The 15,155-nt window shown below is 36.8% G+C and overlaps 1 protein-coding gene across 2 annotated transcripts in view; it reads left to right on the top strand.

Annotated features, from left to right (window-relative positions):
* Window positions 1-15,155, top strand: part of ndst1b (N-deacetylase/N-sulfotransferase (heparan glucosaminyl) 1b) — a 103,950-nt gene that overhangs the window by 61,477 nt on the left and 27,318 nt on the right. For both annotated transcript variants that reach the window (XM_052587484.1, XM_052587485.1), the window contains exon 3: window positions 8,065-9,011. In XM_052587484.1, the coding sequence (XP_052443444.1) occupies window positions 8,466-9,011 (546 nt within the window). In that variant the 5' untranslated portion in view covers window positions 8,065-8,465. The remainder of the gene's footprint in view (window positions 1-8,064; window positions 9,012-15,155) is intronic.

Raw genomic sequence — 15,155 nt, 5'->3', positions numbered from 1 at the left:
AGAGCTCCATGCATGATAGGTCAATCCATTGAATTGAAAATGAAATTACTAGAAAACTAATGGTAAACATGTAAAGTAAGACAACCTAGAAGAACCAAACAAAGTTAACCACAAATTTGATTGATGAATCAAAATAAAAACAATTTCCAAGACGATCTAAACTATCCTCAATGTGCTAAACTACATTGACTAATTGAACTTAACCATGTGTACCTAAATAACCTGATGCCTGCACCAGTACAGTAACTGTCATGGAGGTGTTGTCTTGCTGTTTGCTGTGTTTGTCTGCTTCTTCTGCCTTTGTTTCTCCAGCGATCGACGATGTCTTCACCTAAACACCTCGCCGATCGAAAGGGGGATATATGTAGCAGAAATTAGTCAAATCAGACAAATCAAAGAGTCTATCAGAGCTGTGTGCATTGAAACATGAGCTGAATTCCTCAAGGAAGTCATAAATCAGTTCTAGTGCCACAGGAACCAAGCAAGATAACCAACCAACCAACTTGTTCACACAACAGCTTTCAACATTAACACCAATAGAACAATTATTGACAATTTTAATTCGAAGAAGAGATTGTCAAATTTATTGTTCGTGATTGGAATGCAACGCTGGACATCACATGTAAACCCAGGAGATCAAGTTAAATACTTGCATTGACTTCCCCCCCCAGCCAGTGAAACCAGACTGAAATTCCTAAGGGGGAAGGGCTTTAAACCTTTGTCTTCACAGAAAAGTCCTTTGCCAGAGAATGGCAAAGAAACCCTTTTTATACATTATATATGGACCAGAATGAACTCAAAAAAGACTTATGAATGAATCATTCCATTGCTTAACTCCATATTCATTTACGTGTAACCCACACATTTGACTATCATGTATAATCACTTATTGTGTATGTCTTTTGATAACTATAGGATACCTAGTCATGTCTAGTATTCAAATAATCGCATTTTCTTGCTTGATATTGTCCTGACAATCATTTATTTGTAAAATATATCATAATCATGTTATAGGAATCATGTCCAAAATTAGACCCTGTGAGGCAAGAACCACATGCTTGGTAAGATAAACAAATGATTTATGATACCCACCCAAAGAACATATCTGATTGGTCAAGGCAACATTTGAGGGGTGGCCAACAGGAAGTTTTAAATACTTTGGACACGATGTAATTTTGTTTTTTAGTCATGCCTTGCTTTTAGTCTGCCTGCTGCTATTAGCCATGTCGGCTTTTAGTCGGCTTTTAGTTCTAGTCTAGCTGCTGCTATCAGTCATGCCTGCTCTTAGCTTTTAGCTTGTAGCTTTGCTACCTAGCTTTAGCTATAAGCATCTAGCCATGCGGTTAGTCGTCATTGTTCTTTGAGCGCGGTTCCAGCGTGCCTGCCTACTGCTGCTACTATGAGAAGGAACACAACCTAGTCTCGTCAAACTTTATTTCTTTTCTTTTCCGTTTGAGAGTTTCGTGTTCTGAGTTAAGTTTTGTAACGTCGAGTCTCCAACGCCTGACCTCGGATGCCCGTTCAACTTCGACCAGCGCACACGACTCTGCACTGTCAGCCAACGCCCAACAACCACGGGCTTCCCAAGACGTCACTTCACTACTGAACTTCCAGCCAATCAGCGACACCGGGATACCCCTTTCAACGGGAGTCCCTTTCACAGGAAACTAAGGCAACGTATCCCCAGATATTTGTTGTACTGGTGTATCTAATATAATTTTAGTCACATTGAGGAACTCAATGCAAAGGCTAATTACGTGATTGATGGTTGTTCATGTCTATGCAATTTAACGTATTGCTGTAAACTTGGGATTACATATTTCCATTCTCTTAAACTCATCTTTCCCTAACTTTCGACCTTCCTGCAACTTGTGTGAATGTGTGTGTGCGTGCGTTTATGTGTTAGATTAGTTTACATGTCTTAGATTTATCTAATAAAGCCTTATTCATATTGAAAAGAGAAGTATCTTGTGTTTTGTGCTTACAAGTTAATGTCTTAAACTGCCGATCTTGTTACTGTGCTAATTGATAGTGTTTTCACTATAGTTTGGATATTAGTATCCAGCGCAGATTTGATGTTAAACGGCTCGTTCACTGAATCGCAGGCGCGTCTCCGTGAACAGCCGTGAAACAGTGATTCTGTTCAAATTCCCTTTAAAATCTTAAATGATTCCCTTTGAGCTAAATTGACCTGTTTCCCTTACACTCTGTTTCTCTGACTGTCCGTGTCTCTCTCCCTCAGTCCTATCCAGGTTCATTCAGTCTCTAAACAAAGCATTAATAGTGGGGACATACACATTTGAAGCATTAGTGGCATTATATTCATTTGTACCATTACATTTATATATTTATATTATAATAATTTTAGTGCTGGCCAAGTGTGCACAGTAAGGAACTAAATGTGTTGTAAATTTTTAATCCGTTTTGGATTCTTGCTTTTGCCTTAAAAACATGCAGAGCTTATTTTCGGGGGTCAGCAGGATGTCGTGCTCTAATCTCCAACCCAAAACTAAAGATGTGAGGAGGCAATTTGCTGAAATCTTAATGTTTCAAAGGCAAAGGGCTGCAAACAAAAGCCTCTATAGTTCAAAGACCATGTTTAGTGAGAAATATCTCAAGCTGTCTGAAAGGGAGAGACGGCAATTCCCACTGCCTGTGCGTTCAAAGCACATTCTTGCTTTAAAATGTATAGTCAATAAATAGCTAATAATAATGAATATGGGATGCCACACTAGCAGAAGAGGACATCTTTCTATCTTTATGGTCTATTGGCTTGATTTGAACCCATCTGACATGAAAGTTGTGCGCGTAATCCCCTCAGGTCTCAAACTATGTGATCTAGGCCTAAATATTGATATAACGTGCAATATTCCCACAGAAGAAATTAATTTTGTTTATGGTAGTTTTAAAGGGGCCATATAATTGATTTCCCAGTTCTTTTGAAATCTTAGTTTGATGTAATACATAGACGTACTTCAATCTAAAAAAGCCCTGTTCTGAAATGGAAAAGGTTATGACATCACAACACAGAGCACAAGAGCAATCATGTTTATCAAATATTCTCAAAACTAAACCTAAAAAGATATTTAATAATTTGTGATTCATTCATTTGGTGTCAATTATTATTATTAGTGGTTGGCAAAATTAGGAAATAATAATTTCTGAGGGAAAAAAATACATGAATTTATACATTTAATGTAAAAATAAACCTTAATGTATTTAAAATATTCAAAATTTGCTTAAAATTTACTTAATGTATAAATCTAAAATAATTTTTTTTGTATTTGTTTAATTATTTCATTGAGTTTCAAAATTAATATGCACAATTATATTACATTGATATTTTATTAAACGTTTTTATTAAAACATAATTTTATTGCTATAACAGATAATAAAAAATATTTTGTGCTGGGCAACAATTGGTCACATCCAAAATAAAAGCTTTTGTGTACATAATACTGTATATGTGTACTGTGTACAGTAGTCAACATTTGAAGTGGATCAAAAAAGTTCATCAAAGTTGTCCTAAGACAAGACCGGATATTGTTTTGGTTTCGCGACAACATTGATGGGAAGGTTTTGATCCACTTCAAATGTTGACTACTCTATATTTATTAGGCATGTTGAGAGACTTGACTACCTAAACAAAGCAGAAGAAAAAGCTTTGTTTATACATTTTGTTTATAAAATTCTACGGAAGTTCTACGGAAACTTAATTCTTCCACTGAATATTATGAAGAGTTTAATAGGAAAAACAGATAACTCGGTTTGTGTATGTATGTATATATATATATATATATATATATATATATATATATATATATATATATATATATATATATATATATATATATATATATATATATATATATATATATATATATTTATTATTATTATTATTTTTTTTTTACTACTTTAAATCATGTTTTTTATTGCTGTAATGTTTTTGTTTTGCTTTAGTTAGCTGTATTTTTTTTACCTAATCAAAACAACCAGTTTAACTGAGATTAATTGGAATGCACAAAGGAAAAACATGATTTTAGAAAATTGTATGTGCAAATGAACTCTTCATATTTATCTCACAATTTATCTCTTGCAATTCTTTGAATTTAAACTCATTTTGCAAGATAAAAAATCACAAATTACCATTATTTTTTTAATTATTTGTTTTCCTTAAGCTTTCAAAGAAAAAACAACAACAACTGCAAAATGTACATTTAGAGCTCTGAATAAAATGTTAAATGTATACTCAGAAATCTTGGAAAACAGTTTTGTAATGTTTGTTGGGTTAGTCAGATTTGTGGAATAAAAAGTCACAATTACCATTTTATATCATTATTCCATGGCAAAAATAAGTTTCCATAACTGTAAATGTAGCAGAGAAGAAAAAAAAATCTTTTGAATAGCACTTTATTTTTCAACAACTCCCCACTTTTTACAGACGCAATCATCCGGAAGTCAACAACATTTTGAATGTTGCTCATCTACTGAGGCTGAGTTCATTCCCAGTGACCTGCAGCTGGTGATTTGTCTCTCTAACAGATTAGACTATTTAGCTTTTCCTTTGGGTATTTTTTTCCCGTTTTCTTTCTGTGCTCTATAAAGACACATCATGAATTAACAGAATGACACATAATTCTTTTCGGCATCAGCTGAGTGTAATGACAAGTACGACATGTTTTATTCATTCTTTTTATGAAATACTCCGATATTTCACTGGGTTTCTGCCGAGTTTGTAACAGAACAGAGGCGGTCAGAGCCAGCATTAGTCTCAGTCTGACTACCTCCATTCATGAGCAGGAACAGACCCCACATCAGCCACCGTCGTCATCATGTGCTACAAACAATGTCTGTCATTGTGAATGTAAAATTGCACTGTACCGATTTGGGAGGGGTTCTTTTGATTTTTAGCTCTGCCTGCGGTTAAAGCTGGGTAGAAACTAGTCCTGTGAGTCGAGCTGTCCAGGGCGATCGGCCAGCTATTGTCCTGCTGTCCTGGCACACGGATGCACACCACTTGCTCCAGGAAGTGTCCTGTGTCTCTGAGTGGCCCTGGTGTTCAAAGCTGTTCGAGCCTGTCGTCCTTTTTATCATCCTGTTCTTTCAGCAGCAGATCTGTCCTATCCCTTTGCTTTGACATAAAACAAGGAGACAGTGCAGATAAACATTTGATGCTTCCATATCTTTTTCCCGTCAGCAGGTCCCTCAAATTCACCAGTGTATATTGATATCCCCTGCTTTTTCCACTCCAGACCTATAACTTTTTTTTATTTGGTGCCGATCAATTCCGGATATCATGTAGACATTGTTATTCTGATTTGTTTTCCAGTCTCCTGGTTTTATTGCATTCATAACTGAAAGCACATAAATCTTAAGCATTACTACACTTCGGCAGCAATTGGTGGCATTATAATGTGTCTAAACTCACTTTATCGTGCGTTTTGTATCTGTGTTTTGGAATATAGCAGTTGTCAAGTATTGTCTGGGCTCACGATTCAAGCAACACTCACTTGACAGTCCAGTGTGAGCTTCTGGGAATGAAGGTATGCTGTACCCTTGAGATAGGGAGGGTTATAGAAGCAATCCCGCCATCAGAAAATGGCTTTTGTGACTCCCAGGCAGGGTGCATTTTTCACACGTCTGTTGGGCTTTGAGACTGTAAAAAAAAAAAACGGAAGGAAAGATCTGGGACAGAAGAAACTTGCTGGCGTGGGTGAGATGGTGACGGGTTTCTAAATGTCAAGGTCCTTATTTTTCCATGGCTTGACACTTTCGTTTTAACACCTTTTTCACATCTAGTTCTTGTTTCAACCTATCAGCATTTTGTTTATTTCTTTATTTTTGTTTTTGCCATAGTCGCAAAATATGTTAACTGCGTTTGTCTCCATTTTTAGACACCCTACCTGTGACTGCACATCACATGTTCATTTAACATCTACAACGTGACCTTTAGTCTTATTAAACGGGAAGTTCACTCAAAAATCAGTACTGTCATCATTCACTTAGCCTCATGTCTTTAAAACCTGTATGACATTAACATTTTTAGAAATTAAAAAAGTGTTTGTTTTTGTCCTTACAATGAAATTGAATAGAGTTTGTTGGCCCCCGATGTTCTTCAAAGATTGCATACACTTTTGGAAAGACATGAAGCTGAGCAAGTGATGGCAGAATTTTTATATTCTAGTAATATCATTTGCAATTAATTATCTAATAGTATTATAAGAATACTGGTATTTATTAAATTAGTTTCTATTTTGTCACCTTATAAAACTCCCCTATTCGCTCCTGCTACAAAGCCATTTCATATCCTTTGAATTTGGTTCTGGGTGTGGGCTCTTTCGCCTCATGTCATCCGAGTCATGCTGTCCAGAGTATGCAGGACACAATGGGCTGCTTCAGCCGTCTTTAGTCAAGACATCTGCATATTAAAGAACCAGGCTCTGAATAGGAAAGCTCTTTGACTGTAATCCGACCTCTGACGACATGCTGATGGCTGTTCACGTTCCTCTGCCAGACACAATGAGAGGCCAGTGACAGGTATTGTGGCTTGAACGTAATCCTGGTGTAAAGGAAAGGAGATGTGGAGCTACTGGGTGCAAAAACATTATTCTTGAGTGTCCCTTGTGGAATGCAGCCTAGATTTGCCTTTTTTTTTTTTTTTTATAAAACCCAATGGCTCACTACCCTACAGCTGAAATACTTCATGTACTTATTAACAGCACAGGCCCCTAACATTTTTTTGATCACACAAGCAGACAGGAGAGTCAACAGCTGGGTTTCAGGATTGTAAATATGACAGGATTTTTACATGTACTCAAAGCCAACCGTCTGAAATGATAAATGGCCTTCTCTAAGGCTCTATTATTTCTCTGTCAAGGCTTTTTTACCCTTCTTGTTGAAGGCATGCTCTTGTGTCTTTCCCTTTTTTTGCGGTATTCATGCATTTTTATCCCCGGACCCCTGCAAGGCTTTGATTCTTTGTTCTAGTCTCCCTTTTCACATAACCCATACATGAAGTGAGTCTGTGATGCCTTTGAAAATTGACCTGTATTGCTTCTCAGACACACGTTGTGTCTTGTTGCTTTGCTTCAGCCTTTCCTCCGATGCCCATTGTGTGCTTCTCCCTCTAGTTAAACAACATGTAGACCACTGGTGACATGCATGTATGTATAAACCCTGCATCTTTTGAGGAGATGTCTTTGAAAGTGAACAAAACCTGAAACCACGGTGCCCTTGAGCATAGTAGATGTCTGTAAATGTCAGTCGTATTGTTTGTTTAGGTGTCTACTTAATGTGAATGGCTTTAAATTGACTTATGTTTACCGACTTTTCAAACGTTCTATTGTCCTTTTGTCTATTAATGGGTTTTTCTGTAGTTCAGGATGTCTTTGAATGTTGCATAAGGAATATTTGGCGGGTTTAGATCAAATCTGAAGTTACACTTTCATGATCTCTTTTGCAAGATCCTTTCACACTTGCCATTCAATTCGTGATTGTCATCACCTTTAGTCTTCAGTGCAACTTCTTGCAGTCGCCATTAGTTCTATCCTCATTCTGCAGAGGTCTTTACTTGGTTAGCGCAAATCTGAATCCTACTCGACTCATTCACCTGTGCCACACTTTGCGCTAAACCCTTAATTTAAGATGAAAAGATTAAATGACTTTTGCCCTTTGAAGTGCATGAAAGATAGTGAGGATCACTTTTTAAAGCCCTTACTAATCAATACAAGCCGCCTCCATTATCCTGTAATCCTGGCATTGCCTTTGTAAATGCCTCTCTAGACACTCTTGGTATTCAGTGAAAAGAAACCCAGGTTGTAGGGCTCCCACGGCATCATGTGGGTTTGGCTTTAGCAGCCAAATTTCAAAGAGGGGTAATACAAGAGTTTTTTGTCTGGTCTAGTCAAACTTCTTGCCTTTTGAATACATAAGTTGCACCTTAGTGTTCGGTCCACAAGTAACGGAATCGATTGCTAAAATGGTGCAGAGTAGATATTTTTGCATTGATTTTATTTGCATTATTTGCATTTGTACTTTTGTTAAATTCATGCTTTTTCTTTTTAGGTGAACTCAAGGAGGCTAGAATGCTCTGGGCATGATCTTTCTGGAGCATCCAGTGTCAAAGAACAAGAAGCCACCTGCAACTCTAAAACCCAGAATCTTTTCTGCACGGGATCAGGAGATAAGGACTCAGAGAGGGTAGAGAAGGGGCGTAGAGGTGTTGGGCAGGGGGCCGCTGGTGCATGTGGGGGCAGTGCACATCCCTTGCTGGAGAGTGGAAGCCCACCTCGCCCATGCCGTCCCCTGCCCAATCCAGTCTCACCTCCCACTGCAATGGTGACATGAGCGTATACCTTACAGAGAAGCCCAATTTCAACCCATCTATTTTGTCTCTTTGGAAAAAACATACAATAGACTTGTAAATAGAGGACTGTGTGTATCCTGATTGGTGTGGTTGCAAGGTGATGATGCTGAAGTGTGGACGTGTGAGACGGCTCTTCCGTCAGCTCACGCTGCAGACCACCCTGCTGCTGCTCTTCATTTTCTGCATGGTCAGTGTTCTCATCTCAGCCTATTTCTTGTATGGCGTTAAACGAGAGCTCGAGCCCGCAGGAGTTGGAGGTGTGGTGGTCCCAGAAGAAGGTACTGCTGATTGGGAAGATCCCCGGGCGACTCCTTCCCCTCCGTCAGCAAGGGTGCTGCCAGCCAGAACCGCCAAGCCAGCAGACATGTCTCGAACCGACCCTGTGGTTCTGGTGTTTGTGGAAAGCTTGTATTCCCAGTTGGGCCAGGACATCGTTGCCATTTTGGAATCCGGGAGATTTCGATACCAGACCGAGATCGCACCTGGGAAGGGCGATATGCCCACACTCACAGACAAGAACCGGGGGCGATTTACACTTGTCATCTACGAGAACATTCTTAAGTATGTCAACCTGGATGCCTGGAATAGAGAGTTGCTGGACAAGTACTGTGTGGAGTATGGCGTTGGCATCATCGGCTTTTTCAAGGTGAGCCGCTTGTGTTGTTCAGCTTGACCTTTCACAGTAAATAGTGTCACTAATGGGTGTTAATGTCTCTCTTAATTCCAGTGGGTCAATCACCTTGTACTAAACGATATCATAACTGACATTTTACAGTCTGATTCAGATGTTAGCTTGCAGAAATATTGCCAGCAGAGGGAGGTTGGGGCATTCTGCTAAACATTGCAGTTATAGCACATTACTGAACAAGAATGTCCTTGTCGATTGGCTCTTGCTCTATGGGGGAGCTGCTCTTCAAAATCAGTCCGATTAAATAGAGTCTGCACATTTGACTATTACTCATCGTTGCCTGTCATTGCCAGCTTGTAAACCTCCTCTCCCAGTTCTAATGTATTGTTTGCCTATGGCAGGCCCTCTTTTATTACCCTCACGAGCTTGAGTGCGGCACACTAATTGTTAGTAGAGGTTAACCCAGTTGATGAGACTGTTAGAGTCTCGCTTGCCTGCAGCAGAATGGCGAGGACATCAACACATCTTAAAACGAACCGCATAAAATTTGCGCTCATTAATTTTTATTGACTCAGGCTGCTCCGATTCTCCTTAAAGCTGTTTTACCCCAGGCTCTTCTGTTTACACACTAACAGGAGCAGTTCGATCCCTGATTGGCTGGAAATGCTGTTTTCTTGTCCAGGCAGTTAATATCCTTGCATTGCTGGATTTCATTGATTGAGAGTCTTGAGCGTGTCTGATAAAAGGCCCTGAAGGTACATGGTTCACCAAACCTTTTGTCCCTTGAATGAAGAAGCACTACCTTCAGTTCACTCCAGTAATGAAACATGCATAATTACCTTCACATCAAGCCTCGACTTGCATCAATGCCAAATGGGTCATTCTCACGAAACTGTTGAAACGCCATGTCACTAGTGATTTTAGATATTAAACATGCAATTTAGTAATATATAAAAACACCATAATAAAGACAATACTGTTCTCTACCTTGCACAAAGAGTAATTTCAACATAGGAATTAATTATTTTTGCATTTTATTGCATTTTCTGCTGAAATTCTCATTACCGCAATGCGTCCAGCTGTATCTTAACTTATGTTATGTTGTAATTTAAACAAATTACAATAAAAATATTCTGAAAAAAGTAAATGGATATTCTTCTATAATTTTTCACATGACAGAAAAATGACAGATTGAATATTCATGTACAATAATAATGATACAATAGTGGAAATATAAAGTGTCCATGACTAATGTTCTCATCCTCCGCAATATTTTTTGAGGGTCATTTATGCACACAAATTATTTTTAAATATAAATCTTGATTTTAAATTAAGCAACACATGAGGCAGAACCTTCAAAATACCAACAAGGTAGGCAGATATCTTCATATTGTTCCAGTTAAAATTGTAAAATTCTCTTGTCAGAACGTCTACACGACAAATTGATTATCATCACCGAAACGGGTAGTTTTCCACTTTTAGAAAAATATTAGATTACAAATTTTCTATGAAAATATACTTCATTAATGCCTGATTATATACACGGAGTAAAAAATTTGCTAAATCGTCATGGTTTCTCTGTTGTTAGCAAAACATGCTAAGACACCTCATCCTCCGCAACACCATTTTCACTCACCGCAACAATTTAAGGCCAGTTGCGGTAGAGAGAACCTCTTTTTCGGTAATGAGAATTTAATCATACAGACTATTTTTAAATGTATAAAATTAGTTATTAAATTAAATATTATTTAATAACAAAACAAAAAAGCTTAAGCAAAGGCTAGGGTGACCAATTTCAAAGAAAACATTTATACCAACCCACCAAACCCCAGGAAGGAGAGAGACATTGTGGGTTAGAGGTTACAGCAGGAGTAGTTATCAAAAATTGTTGGGAAGCCTACACAAATGTTGGTGCATCTATCATTATGAGGACTTTCTATAAGTGTAATGATTTTTATACAGAGCAACAGAACTTTGTGTGTGTGTGTGTGCACACTGCTGTGTGTGTGCACTTTGGATGGGTTAAATGCAGAGCACAAATTCTGAGTATGGGTCACCATACTTGGCTGTATGTCATATTGGAATAATTTCTAAAGGATCATTTGACACTGAAACCTGGAGTAATGATGCTGAAAATTCAGCTCTGTCACCACAGAAATAAAATTCTGGTTTAAAGTATATTAAAAAGATAACCATCACTTTATCATAATATTACTGTTTTGACTGTAGTTCTGATCAAATAAATGCAGCCTTGATGAGCAGAAGAGGCTTTAAAAAACTTATTTTTTATTATTGATGCTAAACTTTTGAATGGCAGTGTATTTAAATATGACAAAATGCAGCAGTTTTAAATTCTAATTCAAAAACAATTATTAAAGAATGGTTAGGGTTAAATTGAAGGAGAACATCTTTAAGGAAAAAAGAAAAATATATTGTGATACATTTTTTTAGGAATAAGCGATTTTGGAAAAACTTTAGGTAAACACTTGGGTCTACTCTTTACCAGAACCAACTCTTTCAGTAGAAAGAAAAAAATCCACTTGAGTTATCAAAAACTACATTCCCACTGTCAATGACAATTAATAAATAGTTATTATGTAATTATATGATTATTACATAAAATATAAAATAAAATAAGAAACATTATTTTGTAATAATGTATTGTGAATATTTTTTTAATAATAAAACTAAAATTACAAAACTAATATTAGTCTTGTTTGTTTTCTAACATTGCATTATTAAGTATTTATTTTTGTGGAAAACCACAGGGTCCCCTTTAAACAGCTTCTCTTAAAACTTATTCATAAAGCAACTGTGACAGAATTTTACTAAGGAATGGGGAGAAATCTTAAGCTAAGAAAAAGAGTGAGGACGACCTTTTTGGTATGGATGATGTCAGCATCATTACTAACTACACCCACAGTGATTGGCTGATAAGGGATGGGTATCTGTCAGTTATTTTATAATAGAAATATTGTAGAATGAGATATCATGTTGCCATAATCAAATAAAGATTTAAAAATAAAAATGTTGCAATATTCAAATAAAGTTTGAACTAGAGTGTCACTAATTAAACAAGCATATGTTCAGCTAATTGTCAGCTTCTACATGTCTGCATCTTATAAATAATTGTTATATGTATAAGCAGCCTTTTAATTAACAGACTAGAATTATTATGGCTGATATGACAGTAAGATTTAGTACAAATATAAAATAAATCCAAACTGGATTGCTGTGGAAACAGCCATTTTAGGATTGTGTATGATTTGGTCTTTGTGATTTAGCTGTCCTCTTGACTACCACTAACTTTTCACAGATTTAAGAGCTGATTTTTTACATAAAAACACTTTATGAAGTACTTGAAGAAGAGTCAAAGAGTCCTAAAGATGTGGAGTTAGGAGCAACATTTAGTTTCACTTAAAATATTTTGTGAAAATGGCCCCTCGTGTTTTTACCCTATGTTATCTAGTTATGAAGCACTGCAAAATAATTTATGCCAATATTATCTTATTTATTTTCTACATTAAATATTATTTGTTTGACTATACCATATACTTAATATGCCTATTATCATTACCGAAATCATGAACCTCATTTCCGTAAACTATGTATCATTAACGCAACATGCATTCTTTTAAGATTTATTTAAGAAATTTAAAAATAGTAGTCTTCTTTTAAATGTATGTGCAGAATCTATACATTATGTTCTTTCAGGTTTGCCACATCATTTTGAAAATATTTCAGTTTTTAATGAAAAAATTAATAAAAATGGGTTGCAAAATGCAGAAGGTGTTGCGGTAATGAGAGAAATAATTGAAAAACACATAAAAATGTTATTATAAAAATATATTTTATACCAAAGTTTCAAGTAACTGTGCATGACTGTTAATAAACCATTTTTAAAAATGTGAAAATTTATTATTTTTCCCCATTGCACTGGACTTTTCAGAGTGTTACGGTAATGAGATTTTTAACGACATGTTTTGGAAAATATGTTCAAAAAATTGTTAAATTGTCAGTAAAACTTATTGCAATTTATGGTCATCGACACTTCAGACCTGGCTCTTAATGCTTAAAAAGAAAATTTGTTGATACAAACATTTTTTAAAATGTCATATATGAAATCTTTGAAACTACGATTTCATGAGAATCACCCAAATGCATTTATCTCCCAGTAGTTGCACAAAGTAGCGTCAAAGTGGACACCAGCAGTTCTTTTAGTTATGCTTGCGTGCATCAACGGGTTCAAGCTATTGTTGGCCCTCAAATTAAACATAGTAATACTACCCTGATGATTTTAAGGAATCATAAGGTTCCTGACGTGAAGGCTACTACTTTCATTTTGGTAAACGAAGGTAAGCCACCTTTCTTAACTAATTTATAAGTGTTAATTTATAGTAACTACCTGTGCTGAGTCACTTTTGGATTTTTTTTAGTGCCTCCTTTAGAAAGCAGTTGCTTATGTAGGCAGTAGCCAACAAGCTGGGCTACAATTATTTAACAGCTTTTTAGGGGCTCTGACTAATTATCTAACATGATTCAGGAGTTGTTCTGTGTCAAATTAAGTTAAATGTTGATAAGCTTCGAAGTTGCCTTTGGCTTGCACGTGTTGCTGGAACAATGGAGACCGGAAGATGGGATTAGGGAGAGAGGTAGAGGCTCAGGGAAGATATTGATTAAGGCCACTGCTATGTGAAAATCTCCCATCCATATTCTCCAAGTGCTGAGTGACATCACCACCCACTCTTGAAGCTTCAGATTGTTTCATTTTGTTGCCATGAAAAGAAACAGATGAAAATGTGCATGATTCATCGGACATTGCCTCTGGACAGTGCATTTCTCCAGAGGGATCCCATTTCTACCTCTGGTGGCAGAATAATTGGTGTGTTAAGAGGTGAGCAGGGTAAAGGCCTCTCCAAATTGTAAGGCTCATTGTGTTTGTTCCACTCAGTGTGCAGTTTATCACCAATTGATCCAGCTTCACTGGGTCAGCTGGGCAGAGAGGAGAGTCGACTGCATGCAGATAAGTATGGATGGTGTTTGAACAAATTTGGGCTACCATAGTACCACAAGGCATCTAACTCAGGAGAGCACTAGTTATCTTCATCTTAAAGTGTAAAGGAAGCAATTCATTGTTGCTGTATTAAAAAGGCCATATACAAAATGTCCTTCACAGTGCTTCCAAACCATTTATGAAATATGGTATCTCCGATTCTTAACTACTAAAAGGTTGCATTCCTGAAACTTGTGCTGAATTTAATTAAACTCAAAGTCTAAGCTGGTTAAATAGGTTATTAAAAATTATATCACAGCCATGTGTACAATAGTTATGGACAACGGTAGGGTGACCAGATTCAGAGGTCAAACAAGTAGTTTCGCTTTCACAATAAAACACACAGCGAATCCACGACATGGCAGCGGCGGCAACAGAGAATAAAACTTACGCTGCCTTTCTTAACTTTTATAAAGAATATCTCTTTGGATTTGAGACTTTAGTCTTTGCAACTTTACAGATCTACTTCTTGCACCAAGAGCTTGTAACACTCCAAAGGTAAAGGCAAATTTGAAATCTCATCATATGACCCTTTTAAATTCAAAATATACTGAAATTATATTCCATTACTCCTTCAATACTTTTAATACATGTCTACATTAATCATATAATCAAATTAAATATGAAAATCTCTGACACAGTACCATGGTGCAGTTACCGTTACTATTATAAATCCATGGTAAATGACCTTGACTGTATCGTTGCGCACAGTGTTTCTCCTGTTTGTCAGCTCGGTTTCATCTAGCTTTAAACTAGTTTAAATTACTGAGTCGTTTGCCTTCTTCGCTGAATTTAAGCATGTCACACTGGATTTCACAGCACTGTTTAGTGCTTGCGTGACTGAGACTCGTCAGCAAGTAAACACATGTGCTCTACTGAGCTCACGCTGCGCTGCCATTTGAACTTTGTGACGAGCGGATAAATGGTTCATGTGACGTACTTCAATTAAGTTGCACCGTTTTGGCACATAAACATTATATAATTTATCAAACTCTTCATATTGTATTATTGAGTAATATTATAGCGCGATAATTTATAATTTTATCACCCAGCCCTGACCAACAGTATGAATGGGGGGGAAAAGTAAATGCTAAAAACCTGTCTGTGAA

The sequence above is a fragment of the Carassius gibelio genome, chromosome B21 (assembly GCF_023724105.1).
Source record: "Carassius gibelio isolate Cgi1373 ecotype wild population from Czech Republic chromosome B21, carGib1.2-hapl.c, whole genome shotgun sequence".
Classification (NCBI taxonomy): Eukaryota; Metazoa; Chordata; class Actinopteri; order Cypriniformes; family Cyprinidae; genus Carassius; species Carassius gibelio.
This window is presented reverse-complemented; position numbering and strand designations above follow the sequence as displayed.